Genomic DNA, 25,072 nt, shown 5'->3' with positions numbered 1-25,072 from the left:
CCTGGTGTCTACTGGCAGCCCAGCCTATCCTCACCATTAGATGTCCTTGTGAAGACCCAGTAGACACTTTGGCATGCCCCCAGGATCAGCCTGGCCCATGGCGCAGTGGGTTCACACCCACCAGCATGACATTCACCCTCTATCTGTTCAAAACACCTTAAAGAGAATCTATCAGACTGGATGTGCAATCTATGGGCAGAAGGTTACCGTATATAGCAGGGAGAGCTGAACAGATTGACATACGCTTTGTAGCAAAGGTTCAAAATCACTTGCATCTTATTAATTCAAAGCTCTGCAATTTTTTTTTTTGCTAAATGCATGTATTTTGCATGTAAAATATGATTGCAATTGGGGGTTTGTTCTGCTCTACATTTGAGGTGGAGTTATTGTAGGGACCCAAAACGTAATCGGAACTTTTGTCTGTCAGGAGAACCTCTGGGTAGACCTGGTAGCCAGGTGGTGGTAGGGTCTACCCTGCATATTATCATTCTATACAATTAATAAAATATAACAAGTCACCTAAAAGGTAGTTGTATTTGTATATAGTTGTTGCTATTTGGAACATGGGACCATTTGATTCCATCAGGCTGTGTCATCTCCCTTACTCAGCACGGCTCCAGAATGTATTCTGCTGACATAAGCCTGAGCCTCCGCTTCACCCTACACACATTCATTCCATCAAGAACTGTACGCAGCTAGTTAGAGCCGGACGTCTGCCAGAAAACATTGCCCTAATGAGGAGAATGGCTGCTGAAGGGAAGACAATGGGAATTACCAATGATGGCAGGGGACCCTATCTGCTGAAATACCTTAGAACTTTTATTGAGTCTCCTTTGTCAGATTAAGAAATGGATACTACAAATAAATGAAGGAGGGATGATATCTCAACATGTCGTATTGAGAAGGGGTAGTCATAATTGCTTAACACAAAAAAGTAGATTTTATGAATCACTGCAGTCTATCTAGATTAATAATGAAAGGGTTTGCAAGTTAAGAAATATATGAAAAGGTGTTGAATTTTAACTGTGTCCTGATCACTTTGTTCTCCCAGGCTATTTAGTGGTTGTGGAGATGGAAGAGATAGTGGTCACAGTTATCTAAGGTGTGTGGGCACCCTAAGGGACAATTTACACAACTGTATGGTGGCCTTATTTTCTCAGTCATAAGTCCCGGCTTCGCCGCAGGTCCTGTAATCTGAACCAACCGTCTCATATGCGGAGACTTGCAGATACAATAAAGACAAAAAGATAAGGAAGCTATACATTTGTGTGGATAAAGCCCTAGGCACCATGGCAATTTACAGTTACAATACTTCTTGAATTATTCCTTATGGGGTAAAAAATAAAAAATAAATATCAAGTGTTGAAAGCAACATCTGCAACACTTATAAATGTTACATCCTAGCCGTAAGGTATTACAAAAGGCAGAGGTGGTGTGTAAGGCTATGTGTCCACGGGAGAATGTTGCTGCGGATTTTTCTGCATCAAAATCCGCGGCTTTCCCGCAAAATCCGCACCTTTTCAAAGGTGCGGATTTACCGCGTAATTGCCGCGGATTTGATGCGGATTTTGGTGCGGATTTTTTTTTCCAAATTTTAAAGCCAAAATCCGGATGAAAATCCGCAACAATAATTGACATGTTGCAGATTTTTACGGATCAAAATCCGCACCAAATCCGCCGCGGAAAAATCTGCAGCATGGGCACAGCATTTCCAAAATGCCATAGAAATGGCTGGGAAGTGCCGCTGCTGCAGATTTTCGGGAAATCCGCGGCTTTTCCGCGAGAAATCCGCGGCAAAATCCGCGCATTTTCCGCAGCGTTGACACATGGCCTAACAGTACCACATTCCAAGAAAGCCGCATGTGAATACATCAGATTGTTGCCACAGCTCTAATGCGTGCCTCTCTAAATCACAACATTGGTGAAATCACTGAAAGAAATGGACAATATGCATGGGCGGTTGTGTTGTAGAGCAATAATGCAGTTGATTTCCAACAAATGGCTGCGGCTCAGATGCTGGTTACCTGAATCTCACAAGAGCTCCAAGAGTTGTTTTATGGATGAGTGGAAATGTGAATGCCAATGCGGCAATGTACTTAATGGGAATCTGAAGATCATATAACTTACTGAAGCGCAGGTAGTGCAGTTACACCTAGGTCTCAATGAGGGGACCCGTAACATTATCTTTGTACTATGTCATTAGTGTATTCATTATGCTTACATTTTAAAAGCTGTGTATAATATTAATGTGTTGTGATGTCCCTTGCAGGTTTTAAAGGGAATCTGTCAGCGGGTTTTTGCTATGCAAGCTGAACCGAGCATGCTGTAGGGGTTAAAAATAAAAATCAACTATGCTTCTCTTAGGCTCCCTGTTGTTGTTTATTTAAACTAAAGGCTTAATGTCTTGGTCATTTTCATTGCTGTGGCTAGCTGGCTCTTGTCCTGTTGTCTGACACCCCCCCTGCTGTGAGTGACACCTCACTGTCAATGCTCAATCTCTATTGAGAGCCTGGTGTGGTGGGCAAGCTCAGTCAGCTCTGCTGCTTTACTAAATCTAAAACCTCAGATTATATCAGAACAGCTGCAGCCAGTAATCTAAGTAATACACTGTTAGATTCAGAGTCTTTTTGCCTACATCATGCTGCTCTCAGATGAGGAAGCAAAATCCTGCTGACAGTCTCTTTAACCATTAGCTATAATATCAGTGTTTACTATCAAGTTCTTCGTGTTCTGTAACATTACTGTTTTGTGACATTACTGTGCGCATTGTCCCTGTATTGTGCTACACAATGATTTTTGTTTTCTATTCTATGTCATTACTACTGTATTTGGTGGTGCCACAAGAACCACTATCCCTGCTGTGCTATACCTATGTGCCTTAGCATTGAAATATTATAGCCTCTATGACAATTATTTCTGTACAGCTGTATGTGCCAACTTTCCTTTAAGCTTCAATTGAGTCATATTTTGTAGATTCTTACCTTTCACATTTATGGTATATCCACAGGATAAAGGCTACATGCCCACATCGGTGTGACATGTCCGAGTGCTGTCCTATTTCGTTCTCATACACCACTCAGCACAATAAAGTAAAATGGATGTACCGTATTTACACGCCTGGTAAAATCACGGATCCTAGAGTGAGGTCCGTGAGACTCAGAACATGTGCTATCCTAAACCAATTTGGGATTGGTTTAGTATAGAACATGGGATTGGCCTTCAAGTTTATGGGGAATCAATGAGACATAGATCAGAAATCAGAAGACATCCGATTTGCATCTGTATCTCACTGCTCAGTTACTTAGTGATCTGATAACTGAGTAAAAACATATAACCTTCCAAGGGATTTTCTTGGCTTGGAAGCAAGCATACCTCTTCAGTAATAAAAATGGACGAGACAAAAAAGGAAGCAACTAAGACGAGCCCCAAGAAAAATCAGAGATAGAAGCATTCACAGGAATGTGGGACTATAGCCTTAAATGTATAGTAATTGAGGGTCATACCAAAGGGATTGGCATCTATCTCAAGAGAGGAGCACTGCTGTCAGCAGATACATGGCTGAAAGTGCTATAGAAATGAATGTGCATTCCGACTTCAGCTGCACTGACAGCACAGCATGTTCTCATGCAGGTCCTATTGGTGGAATCCAAATCTACTAAGCACATCTTTGGGTAATAATACCAATAATACCAATATCTGTCTGTATTGATGCACACATTTCAGTCCAGTCTTAAAGTGAATGCATCTTAAAGCAACATTAGTAAAGTTAATGATGGCTCTTTATAACCATATCCTGGTCTATCCGCTGACATCCAGGGTGACGGGTCGATCTATGCATCTAGCCACCATCCACTCAAGAAAAAAAAATCTACTTTAACTGCTCTTACTTTGACCTGAAACAAACCTTTAGTGCAGCACAGGGTTACTGAAACCTTGCCTTCATCAAAGACAAGGAAAAAGTCTTAAGTGAATATTTCTGTGGAAAATATGTACGTTACCATGAGACTTCATGAATCATCAATACCACTTGTAGCAGATTACCCTAGCCAAGCAAAAAAATGGCTTACCTCAAAAATCTCAAAGCCGTAAATGTCCAGGACTCCCATTACCTTCTTTCGTACTTTACTTTGTGCCTAAAGAAATATGAAATATAAATGTTATAAACAAATTCATGTACTCAAGAACTTCCATCTATGTTTATTCAGTCTGTTCTAGAAAAAAACAAATCTCAATCTATCGTGTAACAAATCTGAGCTGGAGGACTCACAGCCGGCCATACACAAATGAGATTCAATCTTCTGTACCTATAGATTCCCACCATTATGCATTATGGTGGCTTTATACTGTACGAGCAGCGTTGTGAAGCCACCACAGATCAGCCGTATAGTTGCTGCTTGTTAACATTTAAGGCACCACTCCAGCGTCTTGTTTTTTTTTTTTATTTTACCACTGTAGTTGTCTTTTTAATCTAAAGGGTGCTTTACATGCTGCGACATCGCTAATGATATATCGTCGGGGTCACGTCGTTAGTGACGCACATCCGACGCCGTCAGCGACATCGCAGCGTGTGACACCAAGGAGCGACATGCAACGATCGCAAAAACGTCTAAAATCGTTGATCGTTGACACGTCACTCCTTTTCCAAATATCGTTGGTGGTGCATGTGTGACGCCCCAGGAGTGCTGATCCTGTTCGGGGACGCCACAGTGCTCCTTCAGCAGGACAACAGGTAGGTTGGATTTTACTATATTAGTCGTGACGCCACTCTCGGTTTTGCGGTCAGGATGAGGGGTGACCGCCACTGCAGTTTAGTGAGCGTCTGGGGCTGATGGTATTTGCAGTTAGATAGTGTGGCCTCCCGAGAATGAGGCTGGCCCCAGGGGCTCGAGTGTAAGTGCGTAGAACCACAGGTCGCAGAAGAACTCACACACAGTCCAGAATGTCTTTCACGGTTTTTACTCATGTTCAGTTGTTCACTGTGAGGTAGCCCGGGCGATGCTGAGACAAACTGCAGGGAGAACCAGGTGTCCTTCAGGCTGGTCCAGGGGTGACTGTCAACTCGCCTTCCTAGCCCTTCTTGTTTCAGATGACCCCTGACTAGGAGTACTGCGGGAATCACCCAGGGAAGTCGCAACTGCCTTTTCTCCCCTTTCTGGCCCGTTTGCTGGCAGCGTGGACCAAGTAAAGATGGCTTCTTGCCCTATCTCACTTATGGGCCCCCTCGTTGCTGCTGATGCTGCGGACTCTGTGTTGGTTGGTGAGGCACATCCACCACCCTCACCAGCAGGTTTAGCAGACCGAGTCAATGGATTTCTACTCTAGGGACCTGTTTCCCTGTGCGGGCCTGGCCTACCAGGAGTTCCCGTACTCAATCACCTCGCTTCTTCCTGAGATCTCTTTCAGGCTGACTGTGTGGCAACCGAACTTCCCCGCCGACAGCCACCACACGTGCAGGGTCTGACTAGTGACACCGCGCACGTCCTCCTTCTGCGACTGCACACTGCGCTTTCTCACTTCAGGCTGGTTCACTACTGCCTCCCCTCTGTGCCTGCCACTGCAGCTTAGCAACCAGCTTCTCCACCCACTACTAGCTGAGATGTGGAGGCCACGCCCCCTCCTGGGTCTGCCCAGGGGTCCCCTCTAGGTATGTGTGAGACCTAGTTACCATATGTCTGTGTGTCCACACCCTATTCCAGCCATCAGGATTACCTGTTTGCACTCACCCAGCATGGGTGTAGTACTCAGTGGTGCCTGACCAGGTCAGGGGCGCCACACATGCCGCTGGTTGTTCGTCGCTCCTGCAGTGTCACACATCGCTAGGTGTGACGCCGCAGGAGTGACAAACATCACCTTACCTGCGTCCACCGGCAATGTGGAAAGAAGGAGGTGGGCGGCATGTTCCGGCCGCTCATCTCCGCCCCTCCTCTGCTGTTGGGCGGCTGCTTGGTGACGCTGCTATGACGCCGAACGCACCTCCCCCTTGAAGGAGGGATTTTTCGGCAGTCACAGTGACGTCGCTGACAAGGTATGTGTGTGTGACGCTGCCGTAGTGATAATGTTCGCTACGGCAGCGATCACGAAATGTCGCACAAACGACGGGGGCGGGTGCTATTGTGCATGACATCGCTAGCTATCGCTAGCGATGTCGCAGCGTGTAAAGCACCCTTAAGGTCCCTGATCCTACTCATATACTCACTCACCAGCGGCGTCATCTTCCATCACTGCTGCTCCCGTCGGTCTTCTGAAGTTTGTGTGAAATTTGTGACCTGCTGGCTGTTCCAGTGTTTCATAGAAGAAGCCAGAGGTCACTCTTCAATGCAAGTCTATTAGAGCCTTGTTCTGGCTCTCATCGACTTGCATTGAAAGTTGTGATGTATCTTCTGACCTCCAAAGAGTCAAATGTTGCGGTCACAAGTAGGCTCTGCGGGACCAGAACGATAAAAGGCTAACATGCCTGAGGGTGAGTTTAAGAATAGTGGCAAGGACCTTAGATTAGAAGCACCACTCCAGTGATGATAAAAAAGATAAAAAAAGAAATGCTGAAGTGGTGGTGTAAAACCTGTTTACACAGACTGCATCTCTCATGCCCAAATATGATTGATAATAGATAGTTCTTTACAGAATTTAGTCCTGTCAATATTATTTTTTTTTCTTTTAAGACAACCAAAAGATCATTTCACCTAACAATCAATTTAACTGTTCATCAGGTGATCAACCTGTTTACACTGCACAGTTATTTTGAAATTAATGTTCCTAAGAATGCTTGATCCCAAACATCATACATTGTAAATGCACCCTTAATCCTTGACCATGTAAAACTCGATTATATGTTGGATATTTAAAGCCCTCATATTTAAAAAAAAAATCTGAGAATGAACACCAGAGGGAACCAATTTGATGCAAATTAAATTTGTGTACAATTTTAGAAAATTCAATTTGCTTGATTTGGCAAAAATGTGCACCACTATTTTACAAATCATCAGCCAGAGAAGGCTTTCATGACCGCCCTCAGACGTGACCAGGTGGGCTTCAATAAGGTCTGGCAGCTGTTATAATACATAGTACAGGTCAGCCATTAAATAGACTGTGCTATACAGGGTGGGCCATAAGTATGGATACACCCTGATAAAATGTAAGTGGTTGCTGATATCACCTTACCGTTTGTGGCATATTAGTACATGGGAGGGGCCAAACATTTGAGGCTGGGTGACGCCCATGGTGGCCATCTGCAAAACCGCCATTTTGAATTCAACTTTAATTTTTCAATGGGAAAGGGGTCATGTGACACATCACACACAGAGAATTGCACAAGAAAAACAGTGGTGTGCTCATTTTTAACATAGCTTTATTCATTATCTAGTTATTGACACGTTTGTGACATGGAACAACAACAGTAACCCACTAAAGGATGTGCTCAAAGTGCTGCCCATTGTGTTGAAATGTCAATGTGATTCTCTTCTCCCACTCTTGACACACTGGGAGCAATACCACAGAAGACATGCTGCCACAGGCCTCCTGTATCCGTTGTTTCAGGTGCCCCACATCCTGGATCTGCGGTATTGCTCTCGGTGTGTGGGAGAAGAGAATCACATTGACGATTCAACACAATGGGCAGCACTTTGAGCACATCCTTTAGTGGGTTACTGTCATTGTTCCATGTCACAAACATGTCAGTAACTCGATAATGAATAAAGCTACGTTAAAAATGAGCACACCATTGTTTTTTCTTGTGCAATTCTCTGTGTGTTTGATATGTCACATGACCCACTTCCCATTGAAAAAATTAAAGTTGAATTCAAAATGGCGGCTTTGCAGATGGCCACCATGGGTGTCCCCCCTGCTCAAATGTTTGGACCCTCCCATGTACTAATATGCCACAAACGGTAAGGTAATATCAGCAACCACTTTCATTTTATCAGGGTGTATCCATACTTATATCACACCCTGTATTATATGATGTGCTATTGTAGTGGCCCGGTCCAGATTGTGTCTGTTTCTTTAAGTACATTCACTTATATGTAATATTATGCTATATGTTATAAGTAAAGCATTTTTCATTTGCTGTGTTCTAGCACCATCTACTGGTGAAAACTGTAAGAATCTGAAGTGTTCATTGGGTGTTATCCTATTGGCTAGTTCTTGGTCACATGGCTCAATAGGTGGAGCTATTCTCCAGCCTCTGTCTGGAAAGAACTGGAATGTTCTGGTTCTGGCTGAGACTCCTCTGAGGGAAGACATTATGTGGAGTTTCTCTTCACCACAAGACTCCTGCTAGGCCCGAGGCCTAGAAATTCATCATTTCCTGACTTTTACAGCCAATATGCTGAAGGCTTCCTATCCTGAATCCTCACTGGCCAGATATACATCTCTTCAGACAGTAGGGCATACTAATTATATACAAGATCCTACTGCACGCAGATTGGGGAAGTTTGAGGGTCTCCCGCCCCACTGCAATATTAGTGGCTTTCATGCCATTGTCCACGCACCAGCCGTTCGGTCCCCGTAGCACGCTGGGCAACTATCTACATTTGCTTACATGTACTGCACGTGTCTGAACCAGCAGTGAAATTAACCCTAGGACTCCAGGTCTGTAAAATCTTATTATATCTACCCTCTAAGCTCAAGAGACTCTGAACCTGCTTCTAAAGGAATACCAGTATTACATCTGAAGCAAATTGTGCTCTTAAAGCTACAGGACCCTAATTACACTTCAACACCAAGCTGTATTTGCTGTGGCCTACCCACAAAAGACCGTGAAACATACTGTATATTCCGTGTTGTTTTCCTTTGTTCCTGCTGTATTAAAGCAACTGTTATCTCCAAGACCATGTCTGTGGACTGTCCATCAGCTGTGGATACTGTGTGGGGGTGGATAGCAGGGAACATCAGGGCCTTGTCGACCACCCAGGGAACATGGCCCCTGCACCCTTGTGCCAGAACAGCAACTGTGACATATAGAACATTTGAGGTCCTCTGTCCCTGGGCCCTTACATTATACTATCATGCCTGTATAAAAGCCGAGGCAGGGAAGGCAGCAAAGCAACCAATCATTTTGGAATTAATCTGTTTAGGGAGAGGATGTCACAGCTCACAGCTTAGCAATAGAAATAGGCAGAAACAGTAAAAAACTTTAAACATACTGTACAGTGTGCATCACAGAATAGTAGTGAAGAATGGTTACCATCTGTTGATTTGTAAAGGTCACTTTGACATTACTAGGCTTTGTTTATGTTAAAGAACATGAAAGGCATTGAATCCAATCCTACGAGACCTCAGAATACATTTACAGGGTAATTGGAAAACCTATGATTCGTGGCAAATTTATTCACCATAAATCAAATTTTTGTGAAAGGATCGCCGAAGCTGGAGAAGGCAAAACTCAAAAGATTCCATCATCTCTACTGGTTATCTACTTATCTATCCACTATCAGCCACCAATGATGTGAACAAGGGTCCAGTATCCCCCATTAAGATGGCACATCAGTTGCACACAAGTGCGCTGCTCCAATTCATTGTCTATGGGGCTGATGGAGATTGGCAAATACAACTTAATAGTATTCGTTTCATTCATCAAATTAAATTCTACTTCATTGCCATACAACATGTCTTAAAAGGTTATTCCAATCTTCTTAGATGAGAAAAATTGGAAAGGGCTTGTAAAATAACCAAAATTGTGATTAACTTTATTTAGTGTTTAGAGATCATTGCCTAAGCAACAGAACATGAGCGCAGTGCTGTCAAGCTCTTTTCTACTGAGGTTGTGTGCACTTCCCTGTAGCTTGCCAAGATGACCATTCACTCCCAATCCTGTCCAGCTTCAATGGAAATATGCTCCTCTGATACTGCGGGAAAAAATGCCTCATACAGCAGCATTGGGAGGGCACAGTTTTGGAACCAACAATGTACCGGAGTCCAGAGACGTGATCCAAAGAGTCAATCAAGCAAAAAACTAGGAGGGTGGGGAGCGGTGCGATCCTGAACAAACTGTATAAGGCTATGACCGCACTTTGCGTTCTATTCTGCAGCGTGTAAGTCACTGCTTGAGTCTATATGTTCTCCCCGTGTTTGTGTGGGTTTCCTCCGGGTTCTTCCCACACTCCAAAGACATACTGATAGGGAATTTAGATTGTGAGCCTCAATGTATGTAAAGCGCTATGGAATTAATGGTGGTATATAAGTGAATAAATATCATTATTAATTAATTTGTACAAAAATCTTATTAAGCAAGGTCTTAATTATGATTTTTGGTTTTGAGTCTTACGAGTGACTTGCATATTGGATAAACCTTCTAGCGTTAAGGTCTCTGCACACATTAAACCAACATTGTCCAAACCTGCCAATATTGACGGGCTTAGCAGACAGTCTAATGTGTGTGAGGGCTACCAACAAATGATAGTTGGCAAAGATAAGGATCCAGCAAGTTTAATCTTAGAGTACCGTCTCACTAAATGACGTACCAGCAATTCCGACCACAATATGACCTGGTCAGGATCGCTGGTGCATCGCTACATGGTCGCTGGTGAGCTGTCAATCAGGCAGATCTCACCAGCGACCAGTCACCAGCCCCCAGCGACGCGTGGAAGCGATGCTGCGCTTGGTAACTAAGGTAAATATCGGGTAACCAAGCAAAGCCTTTCACTTGGTTACCCGATATTTACCTTGGTTACCAGCGCACACCGCTTAGCGCTGGCTCCCTGCACTCGTAGTCAGAGTACACATCAGGTTAATAAGCAAACCGCTTTTCTTATTTACCCGATGTGTAGTCTGGCTATGTGTGCAGGGAGCAGGGAGCCGGCACTGGCAGCGTGAGAGCGGCGTACGCTAGTAACCAAGGTAAATATCGGGTAACCAAGCAAAGCCCTTCGCTTGGTTACCCGATATTTACCTTGGTTACCAGCGTCCGCAGCTGTCAGAAGCCGGCTCCCTGCTCCCTGCTCACATTCAGATCGTTGCTCTCTCGCTGTCAAACACAGCAATGTGTACTTCACAACGGGAGAGCAACGTCCAAAAAATGAACCAGAGCAGTGTGTAACGATCAGCGATTTCACAGCAGAGGCCAGATCGCTGCTTAGTGTCACACACAGTGAGATCGCTAATGAGGTCACTGCTGCGTCACAAAAACCGTGACTCAGCAGCGATCTCGCTATGTGAGAAGTACCCCTTAGACTGCCAACCCTTTTGTTCTCTAGGAGATAAGCCATCACCAGAAATATTTGCCAGCAGCCCTCTCACAGAGAACACATGAGCGCTAGGTATGGTAGAGACAGCTATGATAGATAGACAATTGTTTTGCTGGCAGCCAATGTGCATGGGTGACTTTATATACAGACTGACTAATTATGATGTCACTTCAAAAAACCTGCAAGACCACTTAAGACATCTGAAGTTGCTGAGTTCACCAGCACATTCCTTCTTTTTAAGGATGTACTAAATTGATCTGACCTCTCCTAAAGCTTTTACCATGTCTCCAATAGTTTTTATTTTCAGCATGATGTCCTTCATTTTGACACCTCGGTTGCCCATATTTTGAACTTTGTCATGAACAGCTACCAAATGCTAATCCAATGCACGGCCTCTTAATACGGCCGTGCATAGTGGAATTTCTGTCCCTTACGTGCTGCAGTGAGTAGTGTCCGGGTAACCCGCCTAATCTAATAGTAAGGGCGTGGTAATAGGTTGCTGGCTGGACACCATGTGCATACAAGTGTGAACAGTGCCCTATGCGCGCCACTGGTGTGCAATTTACCTTGCACCTGTGAAGTGTCCATCATGTTGAGAGGCTTGTCTGCATCCTGTTTGTGCATTAGATGTGTTGGCCTGGGCTAACTGGACTGGTTGCCCTTTTTTGCTGTGAGTACATTTTATAATACATTTTTGGGGGAGTTTTTAGCTCCTCTTTTTGTTGCTATTTTTGATATTTATCAGTGTAGGGACCCGCAAGCGTGAGGATCCGTGATGAGGATTGTGGGCTTACGTACATTGGCCAATTTACAAACTAATACCTCACATATATTTTATATGTATTTTTTGCACATTGACTATGAGGGGTGCAGCCGGGCCTCTTAATACGGCCGTGCATAGTGGAATTTCTGTCCCTTACGTGCTGCAGTGAGTATGTCGCGGGCGGGGAGGAGGGTGTCAGCACACTACGCTCACCCCTTCTGCTCGGGTCCGGCGGCTGCTGCTCAGTGGTGGCTCAAGCTGTGGGCCGGATCCCGGGGGCTTCTCGAGCGGCACTCCTCGCCCGTGAGTGAAAGGGGGGTTGTTGGGTGTGGGGATAGTTTATTGTCCGTGACGCCACCCACGGTTGTGGTGATTTCACCACCGCTGCTCAATATGGGGATCCCGGGGATGGTGATGCGGAGCAGCCAGGTGTTGTGTTGCCCCTCCGTGGGTAGGGGTTGGTGATCCCGGGGCCCGGTGATGGTTTGGGAGGTGCAGGGCCTGGTGGGCGCAGGGACGCGGGGGCAGCGCTGTGCCTTGCGGCACTATGGTACTCACTCAGCCTGAGACGTTGACACAGTTTTTACGGTAAACCAAACGGCTGGTAAGACGGTCCCACGGACGGCTGCACTTGCTCTCCCAGTAGGTGACGGTGATGTCCCTCTTCCTTGCACCTTTGTTTACTTGTTGGTTGCGATGGGTCCCCACCGGTAACCCGCTCCCCGGCTTCAAGCTGGACCGGAGGAGCTGTACTCTTTGCCCGCAGGCGCTGGCCCTGAGAAACTGGTGCGGTGGCGGTGTCTCTCCTACTCTGGTTGGGCTGTTGCCTTCAATCGGGACTTGGTTGTTGGGGGATCTACGTCCCCTTCACTGACGGATTTGGCAATTTATGGCGACTCCTAGCCTTGCCGGGGTCCGAGAGGCCCCTGCCCTGGTGCTCACTGTCCTTCGGAACACTGCTCCAGACCGCCGGGCCACTACCCGTCCGCGGTCCTTCCAGGAACTTCCAAACGGTCCCCCTCCAGACAGTCACCGCCGTTGCTGACCTTGCTGACCTGTCCTGCACACAGCTGGACTACTTCAGGCTTTCTCTCTGTCACCACTCTTGCTTTCCTCCTTTACCACTTCACTTCACTTCTACTTTCACTTCCTTAGCTCATCTTAGCTGTTTACTCCTTCACTCCCCTAGCTTAACTGCCTGGTTTTTCCCGCCTCCAGAGCTGTGTCCTCCTCGGTGGGCGGAGCCAAACGCCTGGCCCACCCCCTGGTGTGAATCATCAGCCTCTGGAAGAAGGCAACAAGGATTTTTGGTTAGCTGTGGTGTTCCTAACTGGGATGTAGGGTGTGGTGGTGTGTGACCTGTGTCCCCTGGCTTGCCCAGGGCGACACATTCCCCCTTAGCAAAATGCAGACCGTCCGCGGGCTGCCGTCCAACACCGGTTTTATTTTTCTGCAAAAGATAACATGGTAAAATAATAACATATGTACATTTTTAATAAATCTTCCCTTAACGGGAGGCACATTTCTTAAACGTTGCATAACGGTTTACGGTTACGGTTTTCCGCTCTCTTCCACCCAAGCAACCTGGCCCTGATGCTGCCCCTAAAGCCCAGGCAGCACCCCTTGACCCACAGTCCAGCACACGGTACCCGAGCGGGATCTGTCCTTCCCTCCAGAGGGTAGCCACCGGTTCCTTTGGTGGCTGGGCCCCAGCCTGCTCTGCTGAGGGCCCTCCCTCCAACCTGCCTCTCCGGAGGTGGCATTGCGGAAAACGGTAACGGTAAACAACATATTTACAAGCCACTTAACGTTTGTGGTTGCCCTGCAAGTTCACGGGCTTGTCTATGAGCAGTTCCTCATGCAAAACTTTTAAACGGTCCCCACGGGGACAACGGTGCCGGCTCCAGCCGGTTGCAAATCACAAAGAAAATCAGGTAATGTACTCTGTATCATTTTCATCATTCTTTCAAACTTTTCAACTTTTAAACAACAAAATGGTGGTCCCAACGGGGACGGTGCAACGGGCATCCGCTGCCCTACTCCAGGCCTTCAGGCTCCAGTACTCCTTCCAAGGGAGGGGGCGCGGCGCTCACTCGGGACTCTTGGCTGCCCCTTAGCTTAGCGTCCAGCGCGAACCACCCCCGCTCCCCACAGTGCCGGGTGTGTTGCACGATGTCGCCCGGCATCAGGTTGCGGCCGGGATGTTCTTCAGGCAGGTGGGCATTCACATCCCGCCGGGCTACAAACACTTCGGCCTCCAGGCCCGGCTCGTAGATGAACCCGTAACCCCGGCGGACATCAAACCGCCTCACCTGCCCCTCGTACAACGGGCCCCGGACACGGAACGTGGCCTGTCGGAGATTCTCCTTCTCCCTTATCGCTCTGGCCACCAGCTCGGCCTTCTTCCGTTCCCTCTCAGCGTTCTCCAGGCCCAGCGGTACCGGCTCCCTATCCCAATACGGCGCTGCTGCCAGCGCCGGCGCGCGGGTCGGGCCCCGTGGGACATCCTGGACGTTGCCCACTGTCAAGAATCTGGGCGGCATGTCCCGCGGTGTCTTGGCCTTGGGCGCTGCCTTGCAGCAACAACCCGGCGCTACCTCAGCCGAGGTGTGGGGGATGGGCATAGGGGCTTTCCGCTGCTGGGCCTTCGTCTCGAAGCGGGTCATCGGCTCCGGCTCGGGGGATTTTTCAGGGGATGCCTCCGGTTCAACTTTCAGAATCTTCCACGGTAACACCTCCGGTTTACTGCGGGCTCCGGCTACAGGTTGGCCCGCCTGGGCGGGGACGCTGGGTACTGCTACCGGTTGCGGTGGTAGCAGGCCTAGTGGCGGGGCCACGGCCCCCGAGACGGGTGGCGAGGAAGGCAACGGAGGGAGAGGGCTTGGACCGGGCCCCGCAGCCGCGATGACCGGCCCTTCCAGGGCATCGGGACGTGGGTCACTCACCCTCCCTTTCTCCGCCTCCTCCTCGCGTCTCCGCACGGTGGCTATAACATCCGCCATGTCGGCCTCCCACTCCTCCATGAGGAGCTGCATCTTCACCTGCAGCTGTTGGTAGAGCTGCGCGGTTCGGATTTCCACCAACGCCGCGGTTCCAGGCGCGGGGGCTACGGTGTCGCGGGACGGCATCCACATGATGGCTTCTTCTTTACTTCCAGGAACGGTATGTTTGCAGAGTCCTGGCGTCCCTGCTTTTATAGCTGCAGCTACATGCGTCCAGCCGCCATTGCGTCCCCCTTAGCTCTTTCCGGCCCCTCCTTTCTCGGGGCGGGGTTTTGGCCTTCGCGCCTCTACTACTCGAGAAGACGCTCGAGCGGGAACTTTTCGCGCCAAAGATGGCGGCTTCTGAAATTTTTCTGCCGGATATCTCCGGCGGTAACAAGGCGCACCTCTACCAGACGGCAGAGCGGTAAGATCCTGTTCGTGACGCCAAGTTGTCGCGGGCGGGGAGGAGGGTGTCAGCACACTACGCTCACCCCTTCTGCTCGGGTCCGGCGGCTGCTGCTCAGTGGTGGCTCGAGCTGTGGGCCGGATCCCGGGGGCTTCTCGAGCGGCACTCCTCGCCCGTGAGTGAAAGGGGGGTTGTTGGGTGTGGGGATAGTTTATTGTCCGTGACGCCACCCACGGTTGTGGTGATTTCACCACCGCTGCTCAATATGGGGATCCCGGGGATGGTGATGCGGAGCAGCCAGGTGTTGTGTTGCCCCTCCGTGGGTAGGGGTTGGTGATCCTGGGGCCCGGTGATGGTTTGGGAGGTGCAGGGCCTGGTGGGCGCAGGGACGCGGGGGCAGCGCTGTGCCTTGCGGCACTATGGTACTCACTCAGCCTGAGACGTTGACACAGTTTTTACGGTAAACCAAACGGCTGGTAAGACGGTCCCACGGACGGCTGCACTTGCTCTCCCAGTAGGTGACGGTGATGTCCCTCTTCCTTGCACCTTTGTTTACTTGTTGGTTGCGATGGGTCCCCACCGGTAACCCGCTCCCCGGCTTCAAGCTGGACCGGAGGAGCTGTACTCTTTGCCCGCAGGCGCTGGCCCTGAGAAACTGGTGCCTTGGCGGTGGCGGTGTCTCTCCTACTCTGGTTGGGCTGTTGCCTTCAATCGGGACTTGGTTGTTGGGGGATCTACGTCCCCTTCACTGACGGATTTGGCAATTTATGGCGACTCCTAGCCTTGCCGGGGTCCGAGAGGCCCCTGCCCTGGTGCTGACTGTCCTTCGGAACACTGCTCCTGACCGCCGGGCCACTACCCGTCCGCGGTCCTTCCAGGAACTTCCAAACGGTCCCCCTCCAGACAGTCACCGCCGTTGCTGACCTTGCTGACCTGTCCTGCACACAGCTGGACTACTTCAGGCTTTCTCTCTGTCACCACTCTTGCTTTCCTCCTTTACCACTTCACTTCACTTCTACTTTCACTTCCTTAGCTCATCTTAGCTGTTTACTCCTTCACTCCCCTAGCTTAACTGCCTGGTTTTTCCCGCCTCCAGAGCTGTGTCCTCCTCGGTGGGTGGAGCCAACCGCCTGGCCCACCCCCTGGTGTGAATCATCAGCCTCTGGAAGAAGGCAACAAGGATTTTTGGTTAGCTGTGGTGTTCCTAACTGGGATGTAGGGTGTGGTGGTGTGTGACCTGTGTCCCCTGGCTTGCCCAGGGCGACACAAGTAGTGTCCGGGTAACCCGCCTAATCTAATAGTAAGGGCGTGGTAATAGGTTGCTGGCTGGACACCATGCGCATACAAGTGTGAACAGTGCCCTATGCGCGCCACTGGTGTGCAATTTACCTTGCACCTGTGAAGTGTCCATCATGTTGAGAGGCTTGTCTGCATCCTGTTTGTGCCTTAGATGTGTTGGCCTGGGCTAACTGGACTGGTTGCCCTTTTTTGCTGTGAGTACATTTTATAATACATTTTTGGGGGAGTTTTTAGCTCCTCTTTTTGTTGCTATTTTTGATATTTATCAGTGTAGGGACCCGCAAGCGTGAGGATCCGTGATGAGGATTCTGGGCTTACGTACATTGGCCAATTTACAAACTAATACCTCACATATATTTTATATGTATTTTTTGCACATTGATTATGAGGGGTGCAGCCGGGCCTCTTAATACGGCCGTGCATAGTGGAATTTCTGTCCCTTACGTGCTGCAGTGAGTAGTGTCCGGGTAACCCGCCTAATCTAATAGTAAGGGCGTGGTAATAGGTTGCTGGCTGGACACCATGCGCATACAAGTGTGAACAGTGCCCTATGCGCGCCACTAGTGTGCAATTTACCTTGCACCTGTGAAGTGTCCATCATGTTGAGAGGCTTGTCTGCATCCTGTTTGTGCATTAGATGTGTTGGCCTGGGCTAACTGGACTGGTTGCCCTTTTTTGCTGTGAGTACATTTTATAATACATTTTTGGGGGAGTTTTTAGCTCCTCTTTTTGTTGCTATTTTTGATATTTATCAGTGTAGGGACCCGCAAGCGTGAGGATCCGTGATGAGGATTGTGGGCTTACGTACATTGGCCAATTTACAAACTAATACCTCACATATATTTTATATGTATTTTTTGCACATTGACTATGAGGGGTGCAGCCGGGCCTCTTAATACGGCCGTGCATAGTGGAATTTCTGTCCCTTACGTGCTGCAGTGAGTATGTCGCGGGCGGGGAGGAGGGTGTCAGCACACTACGCTCACCCCTTCTGCTCGGGTCCGGCGGCTGCTGCTCAGTGGTGGCTCGAGCTGTGGGCCGGATCCCGGGGGCTTCTCGAGCGGCACTCCTCGCCCGTGAGTGAAAGGGGGGTTGTTGGGTGTGGGGATAGTTTATTGTCCGTGACGCCACCCACGGTTGTGGTGATTTCACCACCGCTGCTCAATATGGGGATCCCGGGGATGGTGATGCGGAGCAGCCAGGTGTTGTGTTGCCCCTCCGTGGGTAGGGGTTGGTGATCCCGGGGCCCGGTGATGGTTTGGGAGGTGCAGGGCCTGGTGGGCGCAGGGACGCGGGGGCAGCGCTGTGCCTTGCGGCACTATGGTACTCACTCAGCCTGAGACGTTGACACAGTTTTTACGGTAAACCAAACGGCTGGTAAGACGGTCCCACGGACGGCTGCACTTGCTCTCCCAGTAGGTGACGGTGATGTCCCTCTTCCTTGCACCTTTGTTTACTTGTTGGTTGCGATGGGTCCCCACCGGTAACCCGCTCCCCGGCTTCAAGCTGGACCGGAGGAGCTGTACTCTTTGCCCGCAGGCGCTGGCCCTGAGAAACTGGTGCCTTGGCGGTGGCGGTGTCTCTCCTACTCTGGTTGGGCTGTTGCCTTCAATCGGGACTTGGTTGTTGGGGGATCTACGTCCCCTTCACTGACGGATTTGGCAATTTATGGCGACTCCTAGCCTTGCCGGGGTCCGAGAGGCCCCTGCCCTGGTGCTGACTGTCCTTCGGAACACTGCTCCAGACCGCCGGGCCACTACCCGTCCGCGGTCCTTCCAGGAACTTCCAAACGGTCCCCCTCCAGACAGTCACCGCCGTTGCTGACCTTGCTGACCTGTCCTGCACACAGCTGGACTACTTCAGGCTTTCTCTCTGTCACCACTCTTGCTTTCCTCCTTTACCACTTCACTTCACTTCTACTTTCACTTCCTTAGCTCATCTTAGCTGTTTACTCCTTCACTCCCCTAGCTTAACTGCCTGGTTTTTCCCGCCTCCAGAGCTGTGTCCTCCTCGGTGGGTGGAGCCAACCGCCTGGCCCACCCCCTGGTGTGAATCATCAGCCTCTGGAAGAAGGCAACAAGGATTTTTGGTTAGCTGTGGTGTTCCTAACTGGGATGTAGGGTGTGGTGGTGTGTGACCTGTGTCCCCTGGCTTGCCCAGGGCGACACAAGTAGTGTCCGGGTAACCCGCCTAATCTAATAGTAAGGGCGTGGTAATAGGTTGCTGGCTGGACACCATGCGCATACAAGTGTGAACAGTGCCCTATGCGCGCCACTGGTGTGCAATTTACCTTGCACCTGTGAAGTGTCCATCATGTTGAGAGGCTTGTCTGCATCCTGTTTGTGCCTTAGATGTGTTGGCCTGGGCTAACTGGACTGGTTGCCCTTTTTTGCTGTGAGTACATTTTATAATACATTTTTGGGGGAGTTTTTAGCTCCTCTTTTTGTTGCTATTTTTGATATTTATCAGTGTAGGGACCCGCAAGCGTGAGGATCCGTGATGAGGATTGTGGGCTTACGTACATTGGCCAATTTACAAACTAATACCTCACATATATTTTATATGTATTTTTTGCACATTGATTATGAGGGGTGCAGCCGGGCCTCTTAATACGGCCGTGCATAGTGGAATTTCTGTCCCTTACGTGCTGCAGTGAGTAGTGTCCGGGTAACCCGCCTAATCTAATAGTAAGGGCGTGGTAATAGGTTGCTGGCTGGACACCATGCGCATACAAGTGTGAACAGTGCCCTATGCGCGCCACTAGTGTGCAATTTACCTTGCACCTGTGAAGTGTCCATCATGTTGAGAGGCTTGTCTGCATCCTGTTTGTACATTAGATGTGTTGGCCTGGGCTGACTGGACTGGTTGCCCTTTTTTGCTGTGAGTACATTTTATAATACATTTTTGGGGGAGTTTTTAGCTCCTCTTTTTGTTGCTATTTTTAATCCAAGATGTGGAATCAACTGAAGACACCAACAGGCCACACAAGATATGAACCTGCTCATCAGTCAATGGGAATGGAGGAGCTATGTAAAAAAATATCTGTTAAGCTGCAAATGCAATAGTTTTGTAAAACTCCTTAAAATGATTCTAATCACGTAAAAAAGCTATTAACTTGCAGTCCTGAGGTAATCTGCAGGTTAACAGTGTTTTGAAGCTGTGCGGGTTCATTGAGAGCCCCAGCCGGGAGGAAATTAACTTTATTCCTCTTGGCAGCCTCAGCATTAAAGCTGACTATCAGTCCAGTGCTTGGTGTGGTCATAATCAGTGCTCAGAGCGGTGACTGAAGCTACACAGGCTGCAGCTCTATGACTGAAAACCCACGGCTGCCAGGAGTGATAAAGCCAATTTCCTCCTGGCAGCAGGGCTCTTAGTGTGGCAGCCAAATGGCATCAGAATGATAATAACTTGCAGATTAACCCCATATCTTCAGGTCATCAGTGTTTTTTTACATGACATGTTCCTGTTAAATAAAAGCTGAAAGTTTACACATCAATCACATACTGATGGCTTGTTTTAAATCCATTGTACTAATGTAGAGACTAGATTCTCAGAATTGTCACTGTCCCAATACTTCTGACTGTGTATCTTAATTTTTACTTTTCATATATTACTGCAAGCACAGACAATGAAGACTGAACTTATGTACCTTAATGCTCTCATTTATTCGGTTGACAAGCCAAGAGAACAATCTGCTGTACATGTTTTTAGCCAGCGCATCACGAGCATAGTAGGCCTGGATATAAGACAGGTAAAAAGAAAACAAAACATTAATAGAAGAGAAGAGGGGGATGGGTAGAGGAAAAAAGAGCAAAAATTGTATTTGAATTTGTATTTATAAAATATTGAATTAAACGTTCAACCCATTAGAGCAATTTTCACTACAAGTCACCGTAAATATATAGCACCTTGAATAGCTTCTGTCATGTTAAGTGCATCTGTCTGTAGAATGTGTTCTAGATAAAGGCATCATTACTGTAAATCAAGGTACAAAGGGTAAGGCCGTGTTTGCATTGTGTTCTGCATATGCAAAGAAATTCTCCTGGCACATAAGTCAGCATGTCAATAGGCTTGATATGAGAAAAGTGCTCTTTTGTGTAAAACGCCAAAAAGGCAGCGATGGTTTTTTTTTTTTTGCTGCCTATCAAAGCATTGGCTGTAGCATTTTTATACAGGTGGTCACTGTATGGAAATTAATGCATGTGACTGTATGGCATACATATTCATACACTTGGGCTCTCGGTGTGGTGTATAGATTGCAAGACTTAGGGGTGCTTCACACACAGCGAGCTCGCTGCCGAGTCACGTTTTTTGTGACGCAGCAGTGACCTCATTAGCGATCTCGCTGTGTGTGACACTGAGCAGCGATCTGGCCCCTGCTGCGAGATCGCTGCTTGTTACACACAGCCCTGGTTCGTTTTCTTCAAAGGCGCTCTCCCTCTGTGACGCACAGATCGCTGTGTGTGACAGCGAGAGAGCGACGAAATGAAGCGAGCAGGGAGCAGGAGCCGGCATCTGGTAAGCTGTAACCAAGATAAACATCGGGTAACCAAGGTGGTTACCCGATATTTACCTTAGTTACCAGCCTCCGCAGCTCTCACGCTGCCTGTGCTGCCGGCTCCGGCTCTCTGCACATGTAGCTGCATTACACATCGGGTTAATTAACCCGATGTGTACTGTAGCTAGGAGAGCAAGGAGCCAGCGCTAAGCAGTGTGCGCGGCTCCCTGCTCTCTGCACATGTAGCTGCATTACACATCGGGTTAATTAACCCGATGTGTACAGTAGCTAGGAGAGCAAAGCTAAGCGGTGTGCGCTGGTAACTAATGTAAACATCGGGTAACCATACCCGATGTTTACCTTAGTTACCAGTGTCCGCAGCTTCCAGACGCCGGCTCCGTGCAAGCGCAGCGTCGCTTGCACGTCGCTGCTGGCTGGGGGCTGGTCACTGGTCGCTGGTGAGATCTGCCTGTTTGACAGCTCACCAGCGACCATGTAGCGATGCAGCAGTGATCCTGACCAGGTCAGATCGCTGGTCGGATCGCTGCTGCATCGCTAAAGTGTGAAGGTACCCTTATCCAGTGTAAAGAAGTGAGAAACCTTCAAAAATAGAAGTGTTAATAGTTTATTTTAATATAATGCAAAGTGAATGAACAAAACACCCTTTGCCTTCCGATCAGCATATCTTCTAGGTACACTTCTATACAGGTTCTTAAGAAACTTGGCAGTGACTTTGTTTGAAAGATCTTGGAGAAGTAACTGCAGATCTTCTGTGGGTGTAGGACCACACAAATTCTTCTTTTTCTTCTTGTGATCCCTGACAGGCTCGATGATATTGTGGGAACCATGTCACTTCTAGGATTCCTTGTTCTTTATGCTGTAGATACTTCTTAGGTTCTATATTTGGGGTCCTTGTCCTGCTGCAGAATAAATTTTGAGCCAATCAGACGCCTCCCTGACAGGTTTACATGATACTTGTAGATAAGCATCTGCCTGTATTTCACAACATTCAGAACACCATTAATATTGAAAAAATCCACAACTACATTTGTCAATGCAACCTCAACCTTGGCAAGACCCTGCTCCAAGCTTCACCGTTGCCTGCTCTCCATCCCTTCAGCAAACAAACTGACTTCTGTAACATTTTTGGGCACCGAGATCTTCATGTTTTCATGCATAATTTAGACAAGTGGCCTTGTTTCCATATCAGAAGGAATGGCTTTTGCTACAAATCTTCCATGAAGCCTTCTGGTCAAACGTCTCCAAACAAATCGGTGCAGCTTGGTCTCTCTGGTTGCTGCTAGTTCTGAGCTGATGGCACTAATAGATCATCTTTCCATTTTAAAGGGATGTTCCCATGAAGTGTGTTTCATCTGCTGCATTCACTTTCCTTGGCTGACCATTGCCTTTACAGTCCTCAACATTGCTTATTTCTTCTTGTCCTCAATGCTGAGAAATACAGGCAGATACCAAGGCTACATGCGCTAGCTGCGTTTTTGCCACATTTTTGCCATGTTTTTTGGTGCAGTTTTGTTTTCAGAAAGTTCTCACTTTTGACTTCCCAGCGAAGTCTATGAGAATTCAGATTTGCTGTGCACACGTTTTAGTTTTGTTTGTCTGCAGTTTATTTGTAACAAACTTCTGAAAAATAAACTACAGCATGTTCTATCTTCTTGCATTTTGTCCCTCCTTCTCTTACTAGTGATGGGAGGACTCACAGATCAATTCCCCGCAGAGTCGAGGTTGGTGGGGGATTAAATTGGTTATCCAGCTTATTTTGACTTTTTCTTATTATTACACTATTGGGCTACATTGGGGCAGGTAAGTAGATAGTGACTACTTACCTGCCCTGCTGTCAGCCCCTCTCCCCCGGCTCAGAGTGTGACGCCCTGGCAAAACCAGGTAGTCACACATAGGCCCCCGCATAACACCTTCCTTCACCTAGGAAACATACAGCCGACCGAAACCCTAGCCACCCCCTCAGGGCAAGACAGGCACACCAGTGGGCGGGACCAGGCAGTTAGGGAACGCCCACCTAGGGGTCTAGACAGCCCGGGGCAGGAAAACAAGTAGTTCAAGTCTGTAGTTTGAAGTGTGAGGTTCAAGTTGAGAGGAGTGGAGGCTGGGGCTAGGTGTAGCTCCAGCGGAGGTGAAGCTCAATTTGACTGGCGCCAGGGTTGGAGCCCTGGTGCCTTGGCTAGGTGGCAGACGGTGGTCCCCGTCAGCAGGCGATGGGAAGACGGCAGCCGGAGATCCGAGGTGGACGGGGACAGGGTTGGAGCCCGCCGGTACCAACACCGGAACATCGACCTGGAAACCAAGCACAGAGGGAGTACTTGGACCCTGAAGCCAGGACTGGAACCAACGGCCTAGCTAATTAACCAATTCAGGGCAGGATTTTAGGTCCTGTCCCAACCAAAGTCCCGAAAAGTAGACAACCAACCACAGAGAGGGATAGGGCCACCGCCAGGGCCTGTGGATCCCACGGGTCAGCGTCAGACGGGCACGGCTCCATAGGTACACAACAAGCCAGGAGCGGACTCCCGTGTTCCATACCGGGAAGTCAAACACAAGCAAAACAGTGTAGAGGGAAAAGACGGCGACCACCAGCCCGGGTGGGGGACCAGAGCACAACCGGCCGTGGTGGCCAGCCACCAGCACCTTGGTTTACCAAAAGACTCTGGTTACTCACAATTGAATGAATCACACAACACCCCCTGGTACGTACAGGCGCGCAGGCCCCTGCCATCGCCATCTCCTATACAGAGACACTGGGCCCCCGTGGCAACCATCCCTACCCACGGAGGGGTTAACATCCAGCTGCCATTACACCTTCCCCGGGGTGCCCCACAACAGCAGCGGTGGTGCCACCTTTCACCACACACCGTGGGTGGCGTCACAGACATTTTACAAACAACCCCGTATAAATATGTCACCTTTTTATTTGCCGTGTCTGCGTGACCCCCGGGTCCGGAGGATCCCTTGAGCCGTACAGTGGGTCCGGATCCGAGCAGCTCGGCTGCTACAGGCGTGGGGGCGGCACAAGAGCGGCAATGTGACTGCTCCTACTGTGATTTTGCTGCTTCCTGTGATGTCACGATGACAAGTGCAGGAGCTTATGCTGCTTTATCAACGGGCAGCACAGGCGACGCCATGTACCCGCCCTGCTGGGCAGGTACAGTGCGTGGTGTCCATGCCCCCCTTCCCTGCACCCTTCCACATATTCCATAGTTCAGGGGTCTTGCTGCCTGTACGCTGCATGCAGCACCCATGCTGCTGGCAGCGGGCAGGCTAATGCCCCCCTTGCTGAACGCGGCCTGTGCTGGGAGCCCATGCAGTCAGCGCTGTATATCAGATGCCAGATTCCAGGGCGCCCTTCAGAGCCTCTGATCAGCCGCCAGATAATCAGAGGCAGCAGCTGATCACTAGAGAAGTGGCATACAGAGGCTTCACTGCACAGTGCCTGGAGATCAGTCATCTGATATACAGTGCTGACTGCACAGCCCCCTGCACAGGCTGCGATCAACAAGGAGGGGGCTGTGGCCGCAAGAGGGAGACAGGACACTGAGGGAACGAAGACAGGTGAGAAGGATTTGTGTTTGGTTTTTTGTGTGTGTGAAGACTGGCACACTAGGGGGCAATTCTACAGGACAGAGCACTGCTAAAAGACGAGGAGCCCAAGGGGACATTAACTACAGGATGGGCAGAAGGATGGAGCACATTACTATAGTATGGGAACATTACTATAAGATGGGCAGAAGGATGGGCACGTTACATTACTATAGTATGGGAACAGGGATGGGCACATTACATTACTATAGTATGGAGACAGGGATGGGCACATTACTATATTATATGTGCGGTGGATGTGAGTTGATTGATCTGCTGCACAGATGAGAGAAGCAGGATCACTGCTCTGTACTACCAATGATTGGAAATACA

The 25,072-nt window shown here is 48.8% G+C and overlaps 1 protein-coding gene across 3 annotated transcripts in view; it reads right to left on the bottom strand.

Annotated features, from left to right (window-relative positions):
• MYO1B (myosin IB) overlaps nucleotides 1-25,072 on the bottom strand; it is a 362,240-nt gene that overhangs the window by 139,469 nt on the left and 197,699 nt on the right. For all 3 annotated transcript variants that reach the window (XM_075317858.1, XM_075317859.1, XM_075317861.1), the window contains exons 12-13: nucleotides 20,282-20,368; nucleotides 4,068-4,133 (exon numbers count right to left, since the gene is read on the bottom strand). In XM_075317858.1, the coding sequence (XP_075173973.1) occupies nucleotides 4,068-4,133; nucleotides 20,282-20,368 (153 nt within the window). The remainder of the gene's footprint in view (nucleotides 1-4,067; nucleotides 4,134-20,281; nucleotides 20,369-25,072) is intronic.

This window comes from Anomaloglossus baeobatrachus, chromosome 7, assembly GCF_048569485.1.
Source record: "Anomaloglossus baeobatrachus isolate aAnoBae1 chromosome 7, aAnoBae1.hap1, whole genome shotgun sequence".
NCBI classification, from domain to species: Eukaryota; Metazoa; Chordata; class Amphibia; order Anura; family Aromobatidae; genus Anomaloglossus; species Anomaloglossus baeobatrachus.
Note: the sequence above shows the minus strand (reverse complement) of the source record. Positions and strands in the feature narration are given on the sequence as shown.